At 40.8% G+C, this 23,403-nt stretch overlaps 1 protein-coding gene across 2 annotated transcripts in view; it reads right to left on the minus strand.

The window, feature by feature from the left end:
- Positions 1 to 23,403, minus strand: part of SORT1 (sortilin 1) — a 67,813-nt gene that overhangs the window by 43,438 nt on the left and 972 nt on the right. For both annotated transcript variants that reach the window (XM_043575770.1, XM_043575769.1), the window contains exon 2: positions 1,377 to 1,436. In XM_043575770.1, coding sequence (XP_043431705.1) covers positions 1,377 to 1,436 — 60 coding nt within the window. The remainder of the gene's footprint in view (positions 1 to 1,376; positions 1,437 to 23,403) is intronic.

Genomic DNA, 23,403 nt, shown 5'->3' on the forward strand with positions numbered 1-23,403 from the left:
ATGGGATTAAATCAACATCTAAGAGGCTGCCAACAGCCCTGGTCTGTAGTAGCCTATACTGTTAATATCAGAAAACCAAGACATACCAAGTTACTAGGGCTCACAATGATTCAAGATCTCGACTCATTTTGTTGAAATGGTCCCATCACATACACTTGTAACAGTGAGGCAAAAGTAATCAACTACACATTATAATAAAGGAAGGGTTTAACCACTTTGTATCTCTATTATTGTAAGATATTCTCAGGTAAAGATCATCTCTCTTCCTGCTTACAGAGCCTAGAATAGTACGGGCGCTCTAATAGAAGTCACGGTGTCATATACATCTGTCCTTTCCTTCTTCTCCTTGCTGTTATTTCTCCATGAAGTTAATTTTTTAAATAATTATTTTCCTAGACAAAAATATGCATGGAGAAAAGATTCTGACAGATTAGCACAACAGGCTAAGGAGTCTCAGGTAGCCATGTAACAAGAAATCCTGGAGATGCCAACTCTCTTAGATAAATGGATAAATCATGGAAATTGGCATACAACCCAAATTTTAGAAGAAACTAAGACATGATTAAAGAGACAGTCTACCAGAAGTTTTAAAATTAATTAAAGTAAGTAATTTGTAGCTTGCTTTTCAACATCAAAATTATTTCTTTTGGTTCCTGATATAGCCATCACATGCCTAAATGCTACGATACATACATTACCAGAATCCCAGAGGGTATGAGCTGTGGTCCCTGACCTTGTTCAGACAGCAGGGCACAGAGCCAGGTAATGTCAAGCCTAGATTCAAGACCTGAGGCCACCCTCAGCACACCCTCCTACTGGGAGACTGTCTATACTAGCAGGGATAAGGGGCTAAAGAACTCTCCTTTCACGCCCCTGATCCTGGCAGCGGCTTCTCTGTGGTGGGGAAGGGACAACAGAGGGAGCTGAGCAACCATGAGCCCATGGGCGCCACGGTCCTTCAACACTAACTGTGGGAAAGGACACAGGAACAATACAGTTTGGAGGAAAAATGCCAAGATGTGCAATGTGCAGTTTTCCGCTTCTACACAGGGGTTTTCCCAAGTATTGTGAGGCTCCCGTCTCAGCACATGGCACTCTCCTTTCTCTTTCTTCTTCTTGCTCATCTTGATGCCAAGCAGCCACCAGAGACTAAAATGGTGTCTATCTTCCTATTATGGAAGAAGGCGGTCACAAGATGCTTCCAGTTCTAAAGCAAAACCAAACCAATCATCGTCCTGAAAGTCGGTACCGCAAACATGCATTTTCTGCAACTGAAGTTGGAGACTATTTCAGGAAGTAACAACATTCATTGCTTAAACTCCTAAAATCGACATCTTCTTGCTACGCTGAATTAACAGACTCAAAATACTACTTACCCCAGTGCCATCTCCAACCCAGGACAAGGATACTGAGACACTGAGATCATCAAACACATGCTACAAGGAAAAAGAAAATTCATTTAGAAATGACATCTGTCTTTTGATCTTTGACTTCCTTAAATAATTCAGAACACTATTACTTTCAAAGTAATTCAGTTCATAACTATAAGGGGATACGGATTCCCAGAACAAAATTTGGGAGAGACAGGACTGAACTACTTAACCCAAATTACAAACAACTTGGACATTTTAATTCTCTCTCATACAAAGTAAGCCAAGCAGATGAGTTTTCTTACTGCACCAGATGGGGAGATGGAATAATCTAATTGCTTTCTCCAACAGGACTAAATATAAAGATACAGAAAGTATTCTTAGGATGCTTTAAAACAAGAGATCACAGCCCACATTGACAGATATAATTGTAACCCAATCAGCATAATTTACATTTTTCAAGGCAGTCTTCACAGTACAGCTGAGCAGTTAATAGCTGGATTCCTTTGGCTCCTACGTTAACTCACTGACCCAAAATGACAAGGGACAGACTCAAAGAGCCAATGCCCTACTTCACCTTTATTTAGTGATGATGATTATGATAGAAGAACAATCTTAACTGTTGTGGTAAGAGTGAGGAGAAAGAAAAGGGAAAGCTGTGTTAATTCCAAGATATGGTAAGCATGTTGGACTATAGTTATAATCATCATCATAGATGCTTTAGGGTTTTGGTTTTCAAATACTTTATTTATAAAATAATACATATCCGTTATAGAAAATGTAGGCAATAGTAGGGAGGTATGATAAGGAAAATATAAACCATTTGTAACCCTATCGTGCAGAGATATTCAAGGCTAACATTATTTGTATAATCTACTAGTTTCTATCATTTTTTAACTGATAAAGAAAGAATTCCAAAAAGGCAACAATGGCACTTGGTAAAAATTTCCAACCATACACAAATATATACAGTTAATCCTTGAACAATGCGGGGGGGTGGGGGATGGTCAGGGGTGCTGACCCCCTGGTACAGTCAAAAATCTGCATATTACTTTTAACTCCCCCAAAACATAACTACTAATAGGCTACTGTTGACTGGAAGCCTCACCAACATCATAAACAGTAGATGCACACATATTTTGTATATGTATTATATGCTATATTCTTATAATAAAATAAGCTAGAGAAAATAAAACACTATAAAGGCAATCATAAGGAAGAGAAAAATACATATACAGTACTGTACTCATCAGAAAAAATCACGTGTAAGTGGACCCATGCAGTTCAAACCCATGTTGTTCACAGGGCAGATGTATAGTAAAAAGTAAAGATACTTCCTCTCCCTCTGCCACATGCCCCACCACCTCAAGCCCTACTCTCCGAGCAGTTAATTAGTCTAGTATTTAGTTCTACTAAATGGTGACAATTACGTGCTTTTCTCTTACAAAGACATATATCTTATTAAGTTTTTTCATCTTAAGCATGCCCTGCCTTTCTGAGTATGAGCAATTCCTTAGAAGCAGAGGCAATAACTTTATACTTGTTGGTATTCCTTATGCCTACCACGATACTTTACACACTCAATAAGCATTTGTTGAAAATGATTATACGTCCTTCCCAAACCACCAACTCAGTCTCAAAATAGAACATGTCTATAAATGGTGGGAGGCCAGCCGCTTGGTCACTCAAGCCGCTACCCCAACAGAGAGGTCTGAAGAGACAGGACTCAAAACACTAACTGTTTTGCTTATCTTCTAATTTTCTTTCGTGGTTCTCCTGAAAGGGCTTCTGAATTCACCTACGCTATTTCCCCTCTGGACTGTAAGTATCTTTGAAGTCAGCAGAAGCTCTTGTACAATTTCTTGTACAATCAGTGCCTCACAGAGGGCCTGACTAAATGCTGGTTAACTCTCAAATGCTCGGGCAGAGCTTCTCACAGCCTCTGCAGAACAGAAAGGCCATTCATACATGTAAGCTGGCCAAGCATCTGAGAAAACGTAGGGCTGCTAGAGACATCTGGAACCAGAAGCTTAAAAACTGACACAGCAATGTGTCTTGTAAGATACTGCACACAGAGCAAGACAGCATGTTCTCTTGAGTGAGAATATAGTGTCTGAAATTACATCAATGAGCTCCTTGAGGAACAGGAATATCCAGAGCTACCACAGGCACCAGAAAGACCACATGGCCTCACAGTCATCTAAACATAGGCTATCTTTCCAAGGAAGGCTCTGGCCCCCACAACTGACTAGGATACAAGAAAAATTCCACCACCGGAGTCCTGGCTATCTTGATCAGACCACAGTATAGTTAGTCTTGAGCCAATCATGATCTACAACTCTCACTTTTCAGACAAAGCTCTACACACCTGACCTAGTCAATGCATTACTCACATGTTCCTGTTGCCCGGTCACAGAAGAAGGAGGATTATTAGCTATCACTAGCAACTCCCAGCTTCACCTGAACAACTCAAAGGATGGCTGACCTCATTTATCATCCAAAGAGTTCCTCTGGAAATACAGGCCAGGTTTATTAACTATAATTGTGGTCTTCTGCTACCCTTAACCTTCCCTCTCTTCCCTTCCCAATAACCAATTACATTTTACTTTTGAAAACACATACACTCATTGAAAAACACCCATCCATCCATGGCAGAAGCAACTAACTTTTTTGGGGGGAACAGGAATTATTTCTCATCCTGTATGAGGACCAGGTTCCAGTCTTTAATATTCTCATTCTAGTGAAAGTCAAAGACAAAAATGAAATCAGATCTAACAACAGATCAAACCTCAGGTGGAAAGAAAAGGTCATATGGAAAGAAGACAGATCCAGGAGCGTTGGGGGACCAAGAGCACAGATACAATCCTACTCCTGCAAAGAGAGAAGAATTATGGATGGCCAGGAAAGGGTGGGCAACCTGGTCATGGTTAGGAGACAGAATTCACAAGTGTTGGCAAAAGGCCATCAGTTCATATGGTTAATCATTTATCACACTTGGTACAATGTATATGTCACCCTATGTTGCAGTGGCATCTTAAAATGTTTCAAAATATGTGTTACTTTTAATTACAGCAACAAGAACCTTGTCTGCCTTCCTCACTAGACCTGAAGCCCATGTCGTGCAGGGACAAAACCTTCATTTTAGGAACTAATATACTGCATAGCATATGGACGGCACTCAAAACATCCAATTCATTTTCTTTTTTTTTTTTTTAATTTTTTTTCAACGTTTTATTTTATTTTTGGGACAGAGAGAGACAGAGCATGAACGGGGGAGGGGCAGAGAGAGAGGGAGACACAGAATCGGAAACAGGCTCCAGGCTCCGAGCCATCAGCCCAGAGCCTGACGCGGGGCTCGAACTCACGGACCGCGAGATCGTGACCTGGCTGAAGTCGGACGCTTAACCGACTGCGCCACCCAGGCGCCACCAATTCATTTTCTTTAAGAACTATTTGTGGGGACGTCTGGGTGGCTCAGTCAGTTAAGCGTCTGACTTCAGTTCAGGTCATGATCTCACAGTTTGTGAGTTCAAGTCCCGCATCGGGCTCTGTGCTGACAGCTCAGAGCCTGGAGCCTGTCTTCAGATTCTGTGTCTCCCTCTCTCTTGGCCCCTCCCCTGCTGGCGCGCTCTCTCTCACACACAAAAATAAATAAAAAACATTAAAAAAAAAAAAAAAAGAACTACTTGTAAAGCTCTGAAAAGGCAGATGATGAAGTGAAAAGGCCAGACCCACTTAATTTCTCTATGATAGGAAGGAGTATGAAATGTAAAGTTATGTTCTGAGAGGATTTCTGCCTCTGGCCAAGGTGAAGTCACAAGGTCCAGATTTGCCTTCCCACCTGAAACAACTCCCCCCCCCCCCCCGCCAAAAAAAAAACCCCACAGAATATGTAAAACAATAGTTTTCAAGACACTGGATCTCAAGGCAATGATCCCAGAGAGATGGGAAACAAATAAAGGCCTCCCTGGCTTACTGTATGGAAAGAATTTCCAGACCATAGTGCAGGGGAGGGAAACTCAGGCAGAGCCCAGAAGTCTGAAGGGATGAGCTGATAGTCTGGGGAGGCCACAGAGGCTGGAGTTCAGTAGTAGAGTGCTAGAGAGGCAAGAGCTGGACAGAAAGAAAACTCTGGAGATCTACAGATGGAGGCTTCCCAACCACCCTGCCAAGCCTTCAGCTGAGTCCTCATCAGTGCATGCGTGTGAGGAAGCTACCTGAGACCAGGGAAAGATCCACCTGAAAGGACTGAAGGAGACCATATGTGGCCCTCACCCAGGAGCAGAAATAATTCCTGCTCCCAACAACCAAAGGAGAAAACCTCATATTTCACAAGGAATTAGAGAGAATACTTGGAAAAACTCTACTTTACCAATGAAGAAAAATTAACCCTTGTCTAAATGCTGTTCTGGTCTTGCCTTAAAAGCTTACCAAAACAAAACAAAAAAAACAAGAACAAAAAGGACCAATCCGTTTCCAAGGAACCTAACTATGTGCCAGACCAAAGTTCAAGATATTTATAGGAATATAAAAATATCTAGCACTGAAGAAAATAAAATTCACAATATCCAACATTCAATCAAAAAAACCAGGCGTGCAAAGGAGCAAGAAAACAGGACCCATAATGAGAAAAATCAATCAGGCTGACCCAGAAATCACACAGATAATAGAATAGACAAGGACATTAAAAGAGCTGTAATTATACTCCGCAGGTTCAAGAAGTGAGAGAGTAGATTGAGCATGCTAAATAAAGGCACAGAAGATACAAAACAGACTGAAATTGGACTTGTAGAGATGGGAACTACAGCGTCTGGGATGAAAATTACACTGGATGGCATCTCCAGGAGGGGAGGCGCTGCAGAAGAGGACACAAACAGACTCGAAGCCCTACCCATGGAAACCATCCAAGTGAGACACAGCCAAAATGACCGGAAAAATGAACAGAGCACCACTGAGCTATAGAACTTCAAGTAACCTAATATATATGTAATAGGAGTGTCTGGAAGATGTGGGGGGTGGGAATAGAAAAAAACCCTGAAGAAATAAAGAGCCCCGAATTTCCCAGATTTAATGAAAAGTATCAACCCAGAGAGCTAAGAAGCTCACAAATCCCAAGCTGAAGGAGCACAATGAAAACTACACCAAAGCACATCCTATTCAGAATGTTTAAAACCAGTGATAAGAATTTTAAAAGCACTCAGAAGAAGAAATGACATTACATACAGAAGAACAAAGAATCAGTAGACTTCCCCTTAGACACAATGCAAGCCAGTGGATCAGCATCTTTAAAGAACTAGGGGAAAACTGTAAAGATGGAATTCTATACCCACTGAAAATATTTTTTAAATGCAGGTTTTAGAAAAGGAAGGTTCTCTTCTGAAATTGTTCACTGCCCCTCAGTACTGTATGGTGGGTGTTCCTTCTTGACAGCTACAAGAGAAGGACTACGCCAGTGCAAAATCCTACTTTTCCATGTAAAACCAACCATTCTGGTTCCTAATTATCGCAGTTTACATGATCTCTTCCTAGATATTATTCTCACAGCACTTCTAGATGTTGCTGGTACTATAACTATTTACATATCTGGTTGCCTCTCAAATTACGCTAGGAATTCTTAGATGGCAGGCACTGTGATCTGGTATTACCCATCAGGTATAGCACAAGGTCTTATATGTATTAAGTGCTCCACAAATACCTCATAAAAGTCTATTCACAAACTCTTGCTACCAACATTATTGACCTGTGCGTAATCTTCCTTCTACCATGATTGCCAACATTTCAGTAAATAATGGCTAAACAGGGTTTCTCCCTACACCTCTGCCAGCCAGAGCACTGTGGCCACTAGGATATGTTCCTGGGTGCTCACACCTACAATAGGGACCTCACTCCTCTTTCCCTTTGTAGTTACCATCAACTCCATATGGCCCAAACTGGTAAAGATGCCCTGAACACATCAAAGTGTTTGGAGACACTGGCCAGGGGTAGACTACACAGAAGAGAAATCCAAACATTTGAGAACAAAGAAACAATGGTCTGCATACTGAGATTTAAGCAGGGCTTACAGAGGTGGGAGCAGATACAAGCAATAGCAAGACGGCGCGGGAATGTTGTTGTGCGGTAGAACACACACAAAGATACGTGTAAGCATTCTGAAAAATTTCAAAGGATAACACAAATAGCATATTAATACCATCTATAGTAAAGTACTGAGTGTGCAGTAGATGCTGTAAGTGCTTGTTAAAATAAATAAGAATTTTAAGATCAGGATAGACAAGTTATGGTAAGAATAGAAGGAAAATAAAAATACAGAAAAGGAAATGTGAGAAGAAAAGTACTTCTGCTTGAAATACCCAAAGAAAACAGAGACGAGGCCACAAGATTACGTGCTCAAATAGGCAAGGTTTCCAATGGTATATACAGCTGAACTTAATCAACCCATAAGTTATGGCTCAATTGTTCAAATCAAAGCAAAGTTAAGATGAATAAAAGAAATACGAGCCGAGGACAAAGCTTTGTGGCTATAAAGAAGTGAAAGGCAGAATAATCCCTTTAAGAGGAGAAAACCCCAAACCTTCAGAACAGTATTACCAATGAATAGCCCACAACATTAAAATACTGAACATATGAAAACATGTAGGAGTCAAGAAGTCCAGCCAACAGAAGGTAGAGGGAATGTCTACCTCAAGCACTGTTGCAAAAACGATGTTACGTGTTAGCTGTATGCCTGACAATTGAAACGGAGAAGGTGGGGAGAATTGAAGCATGTTTTATTTCTGGAAAACAATAGCTGTGTTGCTCCAAAGTAGTATGCCTAAGAGGTAGATTATTTAGCACAAAGAGAACATGATCTGGCCACTTCATATTGCTAAGCATTCAGCCAAGTGTACAATCTAGAAGCAGGTCAAAATTAAGGGAAACCATGTAAAAATGCTATCTATGTGATGAGCAATCCAAAAACCAGTATCCAGTGGGACCACAGAGTAAATACAGTAATTCAGATTACTTAATCATACCCTACAGAAGGAAGCTCAGAAACGAAGCAGTTTAAGACTGGCTATGTAAAATGTCAGTCTGATTCTATCAGGAGCAGGTAAGCATGAAATTTGCTACTTCTAGAGACAGACTTATTAATCTCCTAACACAGTTACTGGCACAGGAACAAGACAGATCAATGGAACAAAACAAAGTCCAAGACTGGACAAGGTTTCTTTTAGTGTATGATGAAGCTAGCATTTCAAGTTAGTGGTACAAGTGCTGGAAAAACTAGCTATTTGGAAAAAATAAGCTGGATCCTCAAAACCCTTCTAACCCCACTCCCAAATAAATTCCACATACAGCCAAGATTTAAATACAAAAAGTCAAATAATCAAACTCCTAGAAAGATGAGTGACTATTTTTAATCTCAGAACGAGAAGACCATTACAAAAAATGATGCAAAAAATGGAACCCGTAACATAATATAGGGATTACTTTGACTTTATATAAAAATTTTAATGGCAAAAATACCACATAGCAAGTTTGAAAAATGTCAAAATTATTTGCAACATGACAAAGGGTTACTATAGAAAAGAGCTGTCAAGTCAATAAGAAAAAGACAAAGGCCTCAAAAGAAAATAGGGAAAAGACACAAACAAGCAATTCACAAAGGACAAGGAAACAGCTCATAACATATGAAAAGCTATTCAATTTCACGAGTAATCCAAAGGAAATCAAAGAAGAATAATGTGATGGCGTTTCCACCTTCCAGAAAAGCTCAACAGAACTTATCCAGTAAGGGCACGGAGACCAGGCACCTGTGTGCACTGTCCATGGGAGCATATCAACTGCTACCACTTTTCTGAAGAGATTCTTGGTGATGTGAATCAGAACTCATGCCCATACCCTGTGACCCAACAAACCCAATCTTAGGAATTTATCATAGGGGGTAATTACACATCTTAACAAAAGATGTGTTTGTACCTGGGTGTTTACCACAGCTAACAACTACTGAGCACTTCCTACAGGCCATCTCCATTGCAAAGCATCTTCACACATTATCATTTAATCCATATAACAATCCCATAAACTATCACTGTATCTGTATATTCTAGGTGAGGGATTAAAGCTTTGTTAAATAAGCTAAGGTGTGCAATAAAACAACATACCAGGTGTTGCTGAAAATGTTTCAGGTAGTCACTGACATTGCAAGGTACAATATTCCTAACGTGTTGAGTACAAAGCAAGTTATGGAATAGTGTATAAAATCCTGGGTGTGTATTAATGGATAACAGACATCTGGAAGGAGGTCCTTCAAAATTTAACAGCAACTGTCTCTAAGTGGTAGAATTTATGGTGATACTTCTTTATAGTTTTTCTGGATTGACTGAATTACTCCCCACCCCACCTCCAACTATCAGGAATCACTTTTAAACATAAAACTATAGAAGTTATTTTATTTTGAAGAAAGAACATATGAAAGGGTGGTATAAAAGGTACACATAGAACATATCAGTTTATTCTTCTATTAATACTGGCTAACGGGGTGTAACAGAAGGTTACAGGACAGGTCAGAGAACCCCGGACCCCCCGTCACACTAACATGGGTGGTCTTGATTTGAGGTAGACTCCCTAATACCACATCTTAACATCATTATTCACCGATATACTCACAGTCTTCTGTTCATCACCTGTTGAACAGTGATTTCTAGTGTCCCAGATGGTACTGACAGCCGTTTACTGCCCCCAGTAGGGAAGCTCTGGGCAGCAGGGAATCGCTGGCTGGCATTTGTAACCAAATTGGTTTTCAGGGATTCATTATGTTAAGAGAGTAAGGGACAACTCGTAACACCTTCTCTGAAATACATCCACCTTGACAGCTGGCGGTAAGATTTATCCATGCATTTATTGCCTACCATTTTAAAGCCTGAGGTCCACACATTTTAGAGACCATGAATTACCACAAATGTCCATTTCTCTGGTCCTGTGGCCAACTGCTAGTTCCACCTGGAAAAAGAGAAAGGCCACAAACCACAACATTCTTCAGGGGGAGAACTTTGTCTTCACATCTAATTAAACCAGAAGCCTAATTACTGTTGCTATAGCTTGGAGAACTTAAAGTTAGTCCCGACAGTCACTGTAGCTTGGAAAAAAAACAAAAACAAAAAAACAACCACTTGGTAACGAGAAACTTCTGCCTGTCTTTAGTTACACACCTGATCAAAAGTAAAATACTGGAAGAACCAACACTGGACAACCAAGTGTGGGTCAGGTTCACAGGGCCAGGCCCAGATGAAAAGGCACTTGCAGATGACCCAACTGTCCTGCCATCAGGAACCATCTCTCTGGCTAGTAAACGAGGGAATGAATCCCATGATGGCATCGTTCACACAGATTCCTTCTTGTGACAAGTACATCTGTGTGTCTACCATGGGCCATGCCCTATTTGGAGCACTGGGGAAACAGAAGTAATAATACACATTCTGTGCTTGTGGAGCATTTATACCCCAAAACACACCTCCTACAGAAGTCTAAAAATGAAGGCGAAACATGCTAGACCTTTAATCTATAGACGGCAGCCTGTAATAGTGAAAATAAAACCACAAAAGTGGGTGCAAAAGCCCAGTCCAGTTATTAGCTGGTTGGAAAAACAGGCACAAATTATTTTCTCTCTTGGGCATCCATTTCCTCCAGAGTAAAACTGAATTATGCTCCTTCACTCACTGGAATAATAAGAATCAAATGAAATAACATAAAAAGGCAAGGCCCTGGTGATTCCATAAAAGCTGGGAATTTAAGATTCAGGCTTCCAAACCCCAACTAGGGAACACAGGGACAGAAAGGCCACAGTGATGTCCAAAAGAGGTCTGGAACACAACTTAGGTGATGCTCTCGCAGGCAGGGAGAAAATCTTAACAGAATTCAGTTCTGTTAAATAAGGCGCTGCAAGGATCATAAAACATGAGCTAAAAATAAGATCACAAATGTTCCAGTTCTCATGGAGACTATTCTTAGAAATGAAACAGCTAAACACCAAATATTACACAAGTTTTCATACCTACTCAATTATTCAGAGTCTTCTGCAAGGCAGGATGATACACAGGAGAGCAATGGGATAATATTCAACCTGAATTTTATTTCCAGCTCTGCTGAAAGCTGTGTGGAGCGTGAGGGACACAACCTAACTTTACCACCAAGGCAAGGGGACTGGAGTGACATTTCTAGTTCTTTAAGATTCTATGACTCATCAATAATTTAACCGCTCAGTTTGCTTTTCCACTGCTCTTTGTTTAAACAAACAAACAAACAAATTCAGCTGCCTGCTCCATAACACTCTAGTGTTGCAAAGGTGGGGGTGGGGGTGGGCAACAGCAACCTGCATTACACAGAAGCCCCAAAGAGCCGAATGCTCACTGGAAGGAAGCAAGGGAGACTTCTGGTGCCAGGGTCTGTGCAGTAGAAATCTATGCATTTGACCTCTAAGATAAACCTGCAGACCATCACTCTAAGTCAATTTGCTAAACTTGCTAGAATGGTCTAACATTAGGAATCCATTTTCTTAGTTTACAAAAGAAGCAAATAAAATTTGGGGGATAGTGTATTTCAAGACAGGATCAGCAGCAAAGAGGAAAAGGATATTGCAAGGGGTCTATCACTTCTGTAGGAAAAAAAGTAAACTTCAACGAACAGACAACGGGCCGTTCAAAAGGGGAGAAAACAGCTCCACATTCTCAACAGCTCTTGAGGGCATGAATGCCACACCATATTAAAATAATGTGAGGGGTGCCTGGGTGGCTCAGTTGGTTAAGCGACCAACTTCAGCTCAGGTCATGATCTCGCCGACCGTGAGTTGGAGCCCCGCATCGGGGTCTATGCTGACATCTCAGAGCCTGGAGCCTGCTTTGGTTTCTGTGTCTCCCTCTCTCTGCCCCTCCCCTGATTGCACTCGGTGTCTCTCTCTCTCTCTCTCTCTCTCTCTCTCAAAAATAAATAAACATTAAAAAAAATTTTAATAAAATAATGTGAGTGGTGGGGCACCTGGGCGGCTCAGTTAGGCGTCCGACTTGATTTCGGCTCAGGTCATGATTTCCGGGTTCGTGGGTTCAAGCCCTGCATCGGCTCTGTGCTGATGGTGTGGAGCCTGTTTGAGATTCTCTGTCTCTGCCCCTCCCCTGTTCGTGCACTCTCTCTCAAAATAAATAAATAAACATTAAAAAAAAATAACAAAATATGGGAATGCAAGCTGGCGCAGCCACTCTGGGAAACAGTATGGAGGTTCCTCAAAAAACTAAAAACAGGGGCGCTTGGGTGGCTCAGTTGGTTGAGCATCTGACTTCAGCTCAGGTCATGATCTCCCAGTCCGTAGGTTTGAGCCCCGCATCGGGCTCTGTGCTGACAGCTCGGATCCTGGAGCCTGCTTCGAATTCTCTGTCTCCCTTTCTCTCTGCCCTCTCCAGGTCGTGCTCTGTCTCTGTCTCTGTCTCTCTCTTAAAAATAAATAAACATTTTTTAAAAATTAAAAAAAAAAAGCAAGTAAAAACAGAACTACCCTACGACCCAGCAATTACACTACTAGGCATTTATCCACAGGATACAGGTGTGCTATTTCGAAGGGACCCATACACCTCCATGTCTATAGCAGCAACAATAGCCAAAGTATGGAAAGAGCCCAAATGTCCATCGATGGATGAATGGATAAAGAAGATGTGGTATATATATAATGGAATATTACTTGGCAATCAAAAAGAATGAAATCTTGCCATTTGCAACTACGTGGATGGAACTGGAGAGTATTATGCTACGTGAAATTAGTCAGAGAAAGACAAATATCATATGATTTCACTCATGTGAGGAGTTTAAGAGACAAAACAGGTGAACATAAGGGAAGGGAAGCAAAAATAATATAAAAACAGGGAGGGGGACAAAACATAAGAGACTCTTAAATATGGAGAACAAACAGAGGGTTACTGGAGGGGTTTGGGGAGGGGGGATGGGCTAAAAGGGTAAGGGTGTTAAGGAATCTACTCCTGAAATCATTGTTGCACTATATGCTAACTAACTTGGATGTAAATTTAAAAAAATAAAATTAAAAAAAAAAAGCAAATAGACTAGAGAACCAAGAATGAAAAAGAGGATACAAATGAGGAGACAATTGCATGAATCTGGGTGAAAGATTACAGTGGCTTGAAATAGAGTGCTAGCCAATGGAAATGGAGAGAAGTAGATGGATTTAAAGTATGTCTGGAATCAGAAAATACAGTATTTGCTGATAGACTCTACATTGAATGTGAGAGAGAGAATCAAAAATGACTTGTACTATATTATAAAGAACTTCAGCCTTTTGTGGTCAACCACTGAAGGGACATTTACTGATAATCCTTAGTATCTGGAGAACTTGTATTGTGAAGGGTACAAATAAAAGTAACTCTAATGCTTTAAAAAAACAAATAAATAAAATAACAAAATAAAATAATGTGAGTGGTGGGATAGCATAATTTAATCTCTTCCTAAATGATCCAGGGTCATACTATTGACTAAGAAGGTAGAGAAATATTTTAGAAGAGTTTCCATTAAACAAAAACAAAAAATCTCTAGCATTTAAAAGGATAGGCTTAGTTTTTGAAAAATTCACTTTCATGAGATAATTCAATTCTGATTATGCCCAATAAATGAGCTAAGTTTCAAAACAGTTAGCATTTACTTTTTACATCCTAGTCCCACTTCGAAGACAAGACAGTGATAAGGGATGGGTCCCAGCTGCCAGCCACTCCCCAATACAGGTGGGGGCTAAACCCTCACAGCCTCTGCTACAACCACACGGGCCTTCTTCCAGATCCTAGGGCATACCAAGCTCTTTCCAGCCTGAAGCCTTTGAACATATAGTTCTCTCTGCCTGGGATACCCCTCCTGATAAAATTCTATTCATTTTCAAGTATCAATTTAAATAATTTCTCAGTAAGTCCTTCCTAATGCCCCCAGAGTAAAAGGCCCTCTGTCAGTTATTCTCCTGTAGTTACTTTTGTTCTTGTGGGTAGTTACTGTACTTATAATTATGTATTTGTTTAATTTTCATTTTTGTCCTGCTGGTTCATAAAAGGAGGGATCTTGTCTGCTGTTTTCACCATCACTTCCCAGGACCGATGCCTAAGTTTTGGAAGGCGGGCAATTAGCGACTGTTAAGTACAGAAAAACAGTAATGGCACTGAAGTTTAACTGAGCGCTTATGATATATAACGCACTACTACTTTATAGATGAAGCAGTGGGTTCAAAGAGGTTAAGTCATTTGTCCAGAGTCACAGAGTTTGTAAGTCGCAGAGCAAAGATTCAAACTCCTGACTCCAGACCACACACTGCAGTCTCCCCCAGCACTGTATGAGGCAAACGTGGTGAAAGAATCGTGCAAGTATCGCTCCTACCTTTAAGAAGTTTATAATGTGGGGAATAAGAAATTTAATAAATGAGAGTGAATACAAGACAGAATACTACAGTTAAGTGCTAGATCACACGGCATAGTTAAATGTGGTAGGGAAGAACAGAAGAAAGCACCTAGAGCTAGAAGGGCATTCAGATGGGAAGAAAAGCCATGCGCACAAAGATGGAGAAGCAGCCTAGCCCATGATGAGCTCAAGGGACTGGTAAAAAGGTCGCACTAACTGGAACAGAGGGTTAACAGAGGCCAGGAAGTGGTGAAATGTTAGCCTAAAGAGATATGCACATAATAAAAAATAATTCCATTGACATTCTGGTCTGCTCTGCTTCCCAGCAAAGTTCCTGAGAGGTGCTGATCACATCTCGTTAATATTTCTTAAAAGTCCACAGAAGATGGCACAGTGCAAAGCTAACAGTGGCTGCTCAGTTACCAAATGAGGGTGAAACAGGCAAGGTGCCATTTCAGGGCTGTCAACTTGAAACCACGGATGCTAACTCTAATAAACTAAAGCTTAATGAAAGAGAAGTAGCTATGAAATGATAAGTAGTCTTATTTGTTCTAATTGTGAATTCCTTAAAACTATAAGTAAATAGCTATATATACTTGAAATTAATAGAACCCAATGAGCCAGTAGCTGATGATGGTGGGATTATGATTTCCCCTCTTTCATCTTCCATAGCTTCAGGAACAACACTTTGGTCAAATAATCTCTCTCACCTTATACCCTTTTTCTTAAAATCCCAAGTCCACGGACATAGGTGGTACATATTTCTTAATCCAGATTTGGTTCCTGTGAGTAGCCATAATAACTCTCTTAGGAATATTACAGCTATGAAAAAAAAAAAAAGTTAAGTGCATACCCAAATATTTGAGCATCTAACTGGAATGCATCAGAAGCTGTGTGGAAATAATCATTATAAGATATGATAAAGGATGAATACACACTATATGCCATGTCTCATTTTCTCTTCACAATGACCCTAAGACACAGAAAGTACTCTACCCATTTTATAGACGAAAAGACTAAGGTTCACTGAGATTAATCTGCCCATGATCACCACTGATGTTTGAATCCAGCCAGGTCTGACCTGAGATCATGTTCCCTCCTAACCACTGCCTCAAAAAACTGTCGATCATATTAACAAGTTAAAATTTTGATGTAATCATGAAGGTTATAAAAAGAACACATACGCTTCTCATATTTCTGCCAATCTTGACTCACTTTCCTTCTTGCCACCCCCGCCCAAGCCTGTCACCCAACCCTGCCAAGTGATAAAACCACCTCATCTCATGTATCTCCGCTTATGCACGTGTTCCCCTGGAGTTGGTATTTATCAGGATCATTTGGTTGACATTTCGGCCTGTGGCCTCAAGAACAGATCAACAGGCTTATTAAGAAATGACATAAACAACACATATATGGTACTTCAAGGTGTTTAAAACATTTTCTCTTCAAAGCCTCTGATAATGCTCCATTTTATATGATGGGAAACTGAGGTTTAAAAAGGCTGACAGGTGCCTGGGTGGCTCAGTTAGTCAAGTATCCAACTCTTGGTTTTGGCTCAGGTCATTGTCTCACAGTTTTGTGAGTTCAAGACCCGTGTTGGGCTCTGTGCTGTAAGCGCGGAGCCGGCTTGGGATTCTCTCTCTGCTTCTCTCTCTGCCTCTCTCCCACTCACATTGTCTCTGTCCTCAAAAATAAATATAAAATAAAAAATAAAAAGGCTAATTGAGTTCTGCTGAGGGTACAATGACCTTAAGGAGCAGAGAAGAATTCATAACTATATGACTTACATCAGGGGTCTATAACCTTGCCTTATCCCTAAAGCAAACGCATTGATTTAAAATGTCTCTATGAAACACTTCCAAATGTAGCACCACGTTGGGACATCTGGGTTCTACTCTCAGTGCTTGGCCCACATGCAAGTAATTTAGCCTCATCAGTAAAAGAGATATGACCAGCTAATTAGCCTAACAATCTATGATTCAAACTGTTTAGCACATTATCAGCAAGAATTCACCCTTATGCTTGTTCACAAATGTTCAGAACAGAGAAATCTGTTCCTCGGCTTCGTCTTATAGCTCCTGGGTTTCTCATGCCTTGGCTCACATCCTCCTCCAATAAGGTCCAGGAGTCCAGGAGTGTTCCTTAGAACCTTCAGCACTTCAAGTATAAAAGGTGGTCTGCACTGCCCTCTATTCCATTCTCCTGTTGGACGCATTCTTCAAGACCACAGCAATGGTCAACTTCTAAAAAGGATAACTCTTCTTGGCTCCCCATTTCCACCTCTGGTTTCTCCACCTCTAGCCCCCTCTCTAGTACTAAAAGATGTAAGTCCCAACACAAAATTCCCTGCCCAGACACCCCCTCTCTTTCCTCTTCTCATCCCTGCCCAAGAGCTACCTTTTTTTGACTTTTCTATATGTTCTTCTGGAAAGCTTAGACATACTCCTCATCTCTCCATTGACCATTCCCTGAGCATATGTTGGATTTCCCTCCATCATGCCTTTACAGATCTCCTTAATAATCACCTCCATACCCTGATTCTCTCTTCATCTAGGAGGCCTTCCCAGACCACCGCACTGTAGTGGTCAAGCCTTCTTCAAAAATTCTTCCAAACTCTCATCAAGCCATCTCTGAACACCTAAACCCTTAAAGTAGCACCAATGAGGATATCTTTAATGTTTACCTGTGATGATGCACAGGCCTGAACTCCACTATACAGTTTAGTAAGTGCTTAAATGAATGACATCCACATAATACGTTTAACATTTTGATAGAACTTCATATTTGACCCTCCAAATAATCCTAAAGCTGCTTATCTAGTTTATAAACTTATAAAGGTCATAGAAGTTAAGTGACTGTCCATGAATCACATAGCTATAAAGCAGCAGAACAAGGTCTCAAATCTGGGTATTGAGATCTCTCTTTTGAATTTTGTATACAACATATCTGTAATTTGAATCCCTTTGACAAATAGTATGTACCAGATAGACATTTGATTGAGTCATCTTGTCTGGGAAGTATGAGGTTCATCAAAATTTTTCTTCCCAGTTCAATTCTCTTGATTCTTCAGGGTGATCTTACTGTTGAACAGACTTACAAATTGGCTTAAGTACAATATTAGAGCTTAGTTTCTTAGGTAATACAGGAAGAACAAAACTCTTAACAAAAGCAAGTAAGAGAGAGATAGTACTCAAGCCCTAGAAGGGAAAAAAACATACATTTCTTCTGATGAAAAAAATCAAGTCAATTAATCACACATACATTTCTAACTAGCACAGGACTGAGTATACTAATGGTAAGCTGACAATCTTTTTTATTAATTTATTTATTTTTGAAAGAGAAAGAGAGAGGGAGAGAGCAGGGGAGGGGCAGAGAGAGGGGGGACAGAGGATATGAAGTGAGCTCTGTGCTGACAGCAGACAGCCCGATATGGGGCTTGACCTCACAAACCTTGAAATCATGACCTGAGCCAAAGTAGGACACTTAACTGACTGAGCCACCCAGGCCCCCTGGCCATCTGTTTTCAAATACAAGCAGTCAGGACCAAAAAAAAAAAAAAAAAAAAAGCCCCAGTTTTGGCAAAGTACTGTAGGGAAGGAGAAAAAACAAATTTACTATTATATATTTACTGGGTTTGCTTTTGGACTATCCAAAAGCTTTGGTTAGTATTTGCTTAGCATTAGATTCTTCAGGCAACAAAGAATGATAAAGAACTACCCAAAAAATAAACAAATCAAAGGTCTTTCATAATTATATGAAAAAAAATACTCCTGCTATCTTTAACAACACTGGTATTTCAGTGAAGCAAGCTCTGGAGGTGGTAACAAATTACCCCCAGATGTGAAATCCCAGGCTATGTTCAAGTTCAACTGTGAAGCAGATCAGCAGCAATTTGCTTCTAAATTTGGAATCAAGCAATAAACATTTGTGATCACAACCTCTGGCCTCCTCCTCTTCCATATGAATCAGAATTTTTTTAGACATTTTAAATCTAATCCAAAATTTCTCATGTTGTAGATGAGGAATTGAGGGCTAGAAAGCGAAATGCAAAACAGAAAATAAATTACAGTCACAGAAAACTTTCTCAGCAAAACACCACAGGCTCTGAATGGAAGATTCTGTTTTTACTGTGGTTTCCTGAGACTAGGGTTGAGAGTAGAGTAGGGAAAATAGCCTCAATCTTTAAAAAACAAACAAACAAAAAAAGAACAACAGAACAAAAACCCTCCACATGTCCAGCATTCACTTAAAAACCTCTACAGATTTGAAGGGTCTGTCGTGAAGATCCATTCGACCCAGCTAGCTCAAAGATATATATTACCAACCCAGCTTTGATTACAGTCACTATTAGAACAACAATACAAAACCTGTCTAAAACTGACTAAAATTGACTAGCATGTTCCTCAAGGCCCATTTTACTCCTCAAACCCATTTACATAAAGATCAGTGACATGGCTACCTAGACAATGGGAAAGAACAAATTTTCACCAAACTTTAAAAAATGTTTATTTATTTTGAGAGAGAGAAAACAAGAGTGAGCAAGTGGAGGAGGGGCAGAGAGAGAGACAGAGGGAGAGAGAGAATCCCAAGCAGGCTCTGCACTGCCAGCACAGAGCCCAACTTGGGGCTCAAACCCACAAACTGTGAGATCATGACCTGAGCCAGGGAGTTGGATGCTTAATCGACTGAGCCACCCAGGCACCCCAATCAATTTTCACCAAATTTTTAAAAAAGAGTAAAAGATGCAAAAGAAACACTGGTTACAAAAGGATAAGAAGGCAACTGAAAAATTTTTTGGAAATTTACAAATGCACTATCTATTTCAAAATATTTTTGGAGCTACTATCATAGCACCTTTTCCTTAAAAAGCTGTATTTTTAAATTAGATGTTAAATTTGATAGTTTTGTGTATGCTAATATTAGCTTCTAATCACCTAAAACATTTGAACGTCATTTCTTCAGTCTTAAAACACAGTTCACTTTCTGTAGAGACAGAACTTGAGGGGTCGGGGTGCACAGAAAGGGAGGGAGAGGAGCAGACATTACTCCTACCGACCACTACCACTCAGTGTTAAGCATTGCCCTGATGTGATGATCACACAAGGATAACAGGCCAAGTAGGACAAAGTTGGGGAGCATAGTCTCTGCAGTCACCCACTGAGAATCCAATGCTTGCTGGCAGGAGCCGATTAGAAATCGGCAGAGTGCAGAAGAAGCTGCTAATAGCCTCCATGAACTTGACACGAAAGATCAGATCAAAACAGCAGGATGGAGAGCCTATTATTATTATCATTACAGAAAGAAAATAACCATTAGAAATTGACCAGAACATGAGCCTTCTCCCAATTATTTCCACAAACAGACAAGAGACTCAGATTTCTAATTAAAAATCACTAGGCACAGAGCCAAATATTTGAGTCAGCAGAGAACTTACCTAATTGTCACGCTGCATTCCCTCTCAGCCACTTGTCCTGCCTGAGTAGCTGTCTACCCTCACCCCAGCCAACCTTCAGATGAGGACTAACTAACCTTTCCCCAGATAAATATACTTCATTGAATCTGCTGATACTTGTAACTGAAATCCCCAATGCATATGGCATGTTAACAGCCATTAGGGGTTAAAGTTCTGATTAGTATACTGCATGGGAGTAGAATCCCATGAGGATTTTGCTCATTCTGCTCAACCAGGACCAAGAAGGAAATCCTGCAGAATTCCTATTCTTTGACCCCCAAACAAATGGGTGGAACAGGACTCAAGAGAAGATTAACTCGAGGGTGTGGCTGGGAATGCCGGGGAAGGTAGTATGAAGAGAGGTTGAATGTTGGAATAAGTGAGGCACTTAGAAAGTTGCAGGGGAGCTAAAGGCACTGACCTTCAGATTTCCGGGTGTTACAAAGATCCACGACAGGCTAGAGGTGGCAGCTCCTTGAACCTCCAACAGGCACATTCAGTCCTGTCAGCCTGGACTCAGCCTTGCCAGCACCAGCAAGCACACACACACATTCTTCTCAGAGCTGACATACACACAACACAGTCTCTCCACAGGGCCTGTTTACTTAAGAAACCAGATGCTTTGATGTTGGGGTAGAAGTTGGGAAGTTATGTGTAAAGAAGTAGTTAATGACAGCAGCAGAGGGAGGACAGAGAAGGAGCAGCAGTTTTCTGGCTTTTAATCATAACTTTTGAAAGTTTTAAGGAAATTATCAAATGGTCTGAACCCAGGAATGAGAAGGAAATTATGTCAGCAACCACCGTAACTCCGGCCAAGGCATTTCATCTGTTTCTTTAAGACAGTTTTCATGCCTAACCTCAAAGGGCTACTTATAGGAGGAATGTTTTGAAGCAATCCAACTTAGCAACCAACATTAATAAAATCTATGCTTGCTCAATTTCTCTCATGTACAAAGGTTATACATGTCATGAGCATTCCAAGCACTTAAAGGAAAGAATCAGTAAAAAGGGTGGTGTGAAAACAGTTTTGGGTTAGAGGCAAAAAGGGTATTTATTGAGCCCGAGTTTCAGGTCATTAGGGCACAGGTCTCCTAAACCAGAACAGAAAAGTGCTATCATGGTTTGGAACTACCTTGCTTTTTAAGGAAGATGAAACACCAACATATTCTCATAAGCCAAACAAACCATAGGTCCAGGAGATCTGCTAACCCTTCTGAGGCTTTGCATTGTCCAGTCTGAATTATCTTTTCCTGGTATCATTCAGCACACCTTGAACATTTTTAGGGCATTCTCATATACTGACTGTATGGATTAATGTGGTCTAACACGAACAGCACATTTTAGCAAATAAGAAGAGAACCAAGAACTTCTGATTTTCCTTGGGAAGTGAATCCTGTCATCTTATGAAAAACTACTCTAAATGGCACTTTCCCAGCTGTACAAAAGTATACAATATCCCTGATAAAAAAAAGTTGTTTTGTCCTGCTGATACTTTTATCTCACACTATTATAGTGTGAGATAAAATACTAGATAAAATACTAGATCCCCAAATACTAGATCTCTTCAATATAGTTCAGGAAGATTTATTATGACTTCTAAAAACAGAGAAGCGAAAACCAGAACAAACCACTATGTAACAATTCCTGTTAAGGAGGTGAATCTCTGGGGCACCTGGGTGGCTCAATCGGTTAAGCCATGACTTTGGCTCAGGTCATGATCTCATGATTCGTGAGTTCGAGCCCTGCGTAGGGCTCTGTGCAGACAGCTCAGAGCCTGGAGCCTGCTTCAGATTCTGTGTCTCCCTCTCTCTGCCCCTCCTCCACTCGTGCTGCTTCTCTCTCTCTCTCTCTCTCTCTCTCTCTCTCTCAAATAAACATTAAAATTAAAAAAAAAAAAGGAGGTGGACCTCTAAGACCTGCTTTACTCAACCATGTCTAAGGTGAAGAATATTAACAACAGCTTCACTCTGGCCACATATACATGTTATAAATAGGATGGGATCTCTGAAGGAGAGATCATGGACGATGAACAAGTGCAAAAAGAGCTATTTAAAATTAGGTCACTGAAAGACTAAGAAAAAAAGCTAAAAAACAAAACAAAACACTGGAAACAGTAGCTAAATAAAATGAGAGAAACAGAGGGAAGTTTCTTTTCATATGGACCTTAAAGAACCAGATTTTAAGACCTGCTCTTGAGTAGATTTGGCCTAAGAATCCCCTGAGCCAGTTTTTTCAACCTCTAGCTTTAAAAATCAATAGTTTACAAATGACGTATCAAGTCAAGCCAATCAAGGAAGGTTCTGCAGGAATAAATTCAGGAGGAGCAGCAGGTCCTAAATTAGGTAGGTCAACCAGCAAGAGAAGAATCAAATATGGAGTAAGAATGCTGTGTCCAGCTGACTCCAGGAAGGAAGTGGTCCTGTTGTAAGTTCAGCTTCGGTACTGCAAGGCCTTTCTCAACACCCCACCGTGAGATGGAAGTCTACAACATTATTTCTTCCTCCACAAACAGGAAGTCTTCTTGGTACTCACTCCACCCAATCTGCATCCAACCAGTCCCACCCGTCAGCACTAGTTTCACCACCTTTCTTTCCACAGCTCCTGCCTGGAATGCCTTACGTGGGGCTACCCGGCTACCCCTGACTGCTTGTGCCCTGACTGCAGTTCCCCTAGGGGGAGGGGGGAGTGCAGATCTGAGAATTCTGCACAGGTAACAAGTATAGTCCAGGCAGAGGGAGAATGATAGTTCAGGGGGAGACTGAGATCTGGCTGACAGGGAACGTGGCTATACATGGACAAGTGCAGTTAGCCACTCATCTCTGTCCCCCCATGCAACTCTCTTTGAAAGAGCAAGAGCTATAACAAAGAGCATATTAAATTGAGAATACATTGTGCAAATATGGGTAACAACAATTAAACTGTTAGTTCTAGAAAAACAAGAGGAAGATGCCCATGTTGCACTGCAGCAAGGAGCCAGGACCTTCTTAACAATGGGCTTTGTCAGGCCAGTAGCGTGCAAAGGTTGAGGGGCTTGTCCCCAGGGCCAGAAATGCTACAATTTCTAAAGTTGCTGACTAGGACCTAGCGCAAAGGAGAGTATCTGCAACGTGCGTCCTAACTGTTGGAAATCTTGTTAACAACAGGATGAAGACATCCTGGTCAGAGTCC

Source organism: Prionailurus bengalensis, chromosome C1 (genome assembly GCF_016509475.1).
Source record: "Prionailurus bengalensis isolate Pbe53 chromosome C1, Fcat_Pben_1.1_paternal_pri, whole genome shotgun sequence".
In the NCBI taxonomy this organism is placed as follows: domain Eukaryota; kingdom Metazoa; phylum Chordata; class Mammalia; order Carnivora; family Felidae; genus Prionailurus; species Prionailurus bengalensis.